Source organism: Austrofundulus limnaeus, unplaced genomic scaffold (genome assembly GCF_001266775.1).
Source record: "Austrofundulus limnaeus strain Quisiro unplaced genomic scaffold, Austrofundulus_limnaeus-1.0 Scaffold2468, whole genome shotgun sequence".
Lineage (NCBI taxonomy): Eukaryota > Metazoa > Chordata > Actinopteri > Cyprinodontiformes > Rivulidae > Austrofundulus > Austrofundulus limnaeus.
In genome coordinates, this window is record NW_013954870.1 from 2,291 (window position 1) to 4,505 (window position 2,215).

Consider the following 2,215-nt stretch of genomic DNA (forward strand, 5'->3'; position numbering starts at 1 on the left):
AGATAGCACATTTATCCTCATTTCTTTTCCCAGAACATTCTCTCGCGTAGTGTCCCTGCTGCCCGCAGGAATGGCAGAGGAAATCTGGGCAGTCCTTAAGGATGTGCCCTGGCTGGATACATATTCTGCAAACCCTGACCTGTTTATCATGAATCACCCTGAAGTATTCTGGCCCCATTACGGTATTAAACCTAACAGAGTATGGTAGAGACTGCACGGTATCTGTAAATTTTACCTTCACAAACCTGGTCCCATCTGCAATTTTTGTCCCAGGCCACACTCTCCTCTTGACCTCTGACACCGCCGAGACACCCCAGCCATGGAGCTTTTGCAGGATCTCCACATCCGTGATGTAAGCAGGGAGTCCCAAGAAGGAGACAACCAGCGTATCTTTGATCAGTTCTTTTGCCAGGACCCTTGTCGCACCTATTTTAAATCCATCCAGCAGTCTTTTCTTTGCAGTTAAATTGCTCACAGTCACTTCATATTTCCTCTGCGTGATGAGTCCGGAGGCCAGCAGCCCCCCACACACCAGACCAATATTCCTCATCAGCTCCATTGTAGAAATCATGTCTTCACCTTCAATTTTGACTTGCACTATATTTTCTTTTTCAAATTTGCTTACGTCATTATGTCCTTCTTCCTTCTTGTCCTTGTTTYGTGCCAAATGGTCTGCTGCCTGTGGGTCCATCCGTTTGTTGCTTTTGTGTTCCATGATTTTCAAAAAAACAAAATGTCTCCTTCCCATGGTGGAGCACTGTGGGGAGGGAAAAAATCACTGTCCCAAGTTAAATAAAAAACTAATTTAAACTCACTTCTTCAGAAGAAAAAAACAACAAAAGAAAAAGAGGGACGAAGCACCTTCTCACTCTGACCAAACTTTTTCCTTGCACACCTGGTGTGGGCGTGTTCAGGGTGGTATGGCTGTAAATGAAGGCTACAGCCTCCACAGGCCCTTTTAAGGACACATGAAAGCACGCCACAGATCACTTTACAGGCTTCTGTAGTGTCCTAAGAGTGGGGGTTGTCTCAGGAATTCACACGTGTGGTCCATCAGCCATCCAGCTTCAGATTTCCACACACATCACCATATTAGGACAACGCTTGAGGTACACCGTGATTTATGTACATCTGTCTAGAATGTATAAAGAGCCCTGTACACCCCCGCTCTGGGCCTTCTTTCTCCATCTTTTTTACTGGAGAATCATTTGGCTGAAGGCCACAAATTGATTTTAGGCTGTATTTCTTGAACTGCTAAAATAAAGGTGCTTGCTTTTCAAACCAGCCGTCTTCAGAGTCTTCTCTTCATGTGAACAACAGCAGTTCCATTTGAACCAGAAGAAGTGACTTCTACACCTCATAATGGCGTCACGAGACAGAGGTTTTTTTGCTCCGGTGAATGCCACCATCGCACTGAACTGCTTTCTGCACGCCGGCTAAAAGGGTGAGTCATTTTTCACCAGACAGGGGGCACTTCAGTGGGTGATGATGGTGTTTGGGGGGGCTTTGACCAAAAGTTTCTGTTAGGGGATTTTAAGTGGACTGTTTGTTGATCGGATGAAGATCTCTGTTTAAATTCTAAATTTTGTGGAACTTTTTTTTACAACGTTCCATTGTTTTAGTCTGCGTTGCAAGGGGGGTTTCCTCTCAGAGGACAGACTGGAGAGTGCTGGGTGAACATTCCTATAAGTGATTTATTAACTGCTCTTCACCTCAGCTTGGGCTTTCCTCGGTCTGTCTAGGCAGGCATTTGTTAGAAAAGGGTGATTTTGTGGATAGTGAAGATTTGGGTCTACCGAGAGAATACAGCTGTTTATTCTTGTTTTGATTTATGAAGTGAGGCATGCGGAAAGATGTGAATCCATGACAGGGAGGTTTTGCAGGGCTTTTTGATTTCTTGTAGTACTTTTTGTCAGCCAGCGAGGGGTTTTTCCATGGCCATACGAAATTCCTGTAATTCGCTCAAGAGTAAAATGCATGCATTTAATTTATAGCCCGTTTTAAATTTAGATAATAGTTGAAGATTGATTGGGCTTGTTACAACTCGGCTGTTCATGTGGATAGTGACTGCAGTATTTCGCTCAAGAGTAAAATGGTTGCATTTAATTTATAGCCCGTTTTAAATTTAGATAATAGTTGAAGATTGATTGGGCTTATTGCAACTCGGCTGTTCATGTGGATAGTGACTGCAGTATTTTTTATTTTTATTTTATTG

The 2,215-nt window shown here is 43.4% G+C and overlaps 1 protein-coding gene across 1 annotated transcript; it reads right to left on the reverse strand.

Moving 5' to 3' along the window:
- LOC106511042 (uncharacterized) lies at window positions 1-708 on the reverse strand (the record flags this gene model as incomplete). The annotated part of the gene is given in 1 exon segment (XM_013999783.1): window positions 1-708. A coding segment is annotated over 1 exon segment (708 nt), but the record flags the coding sequence as incomplete, so codon positions are not given.
- Between the last annotated feature and the right edge of the window lie 1,507 nt (window positions 709-2,215).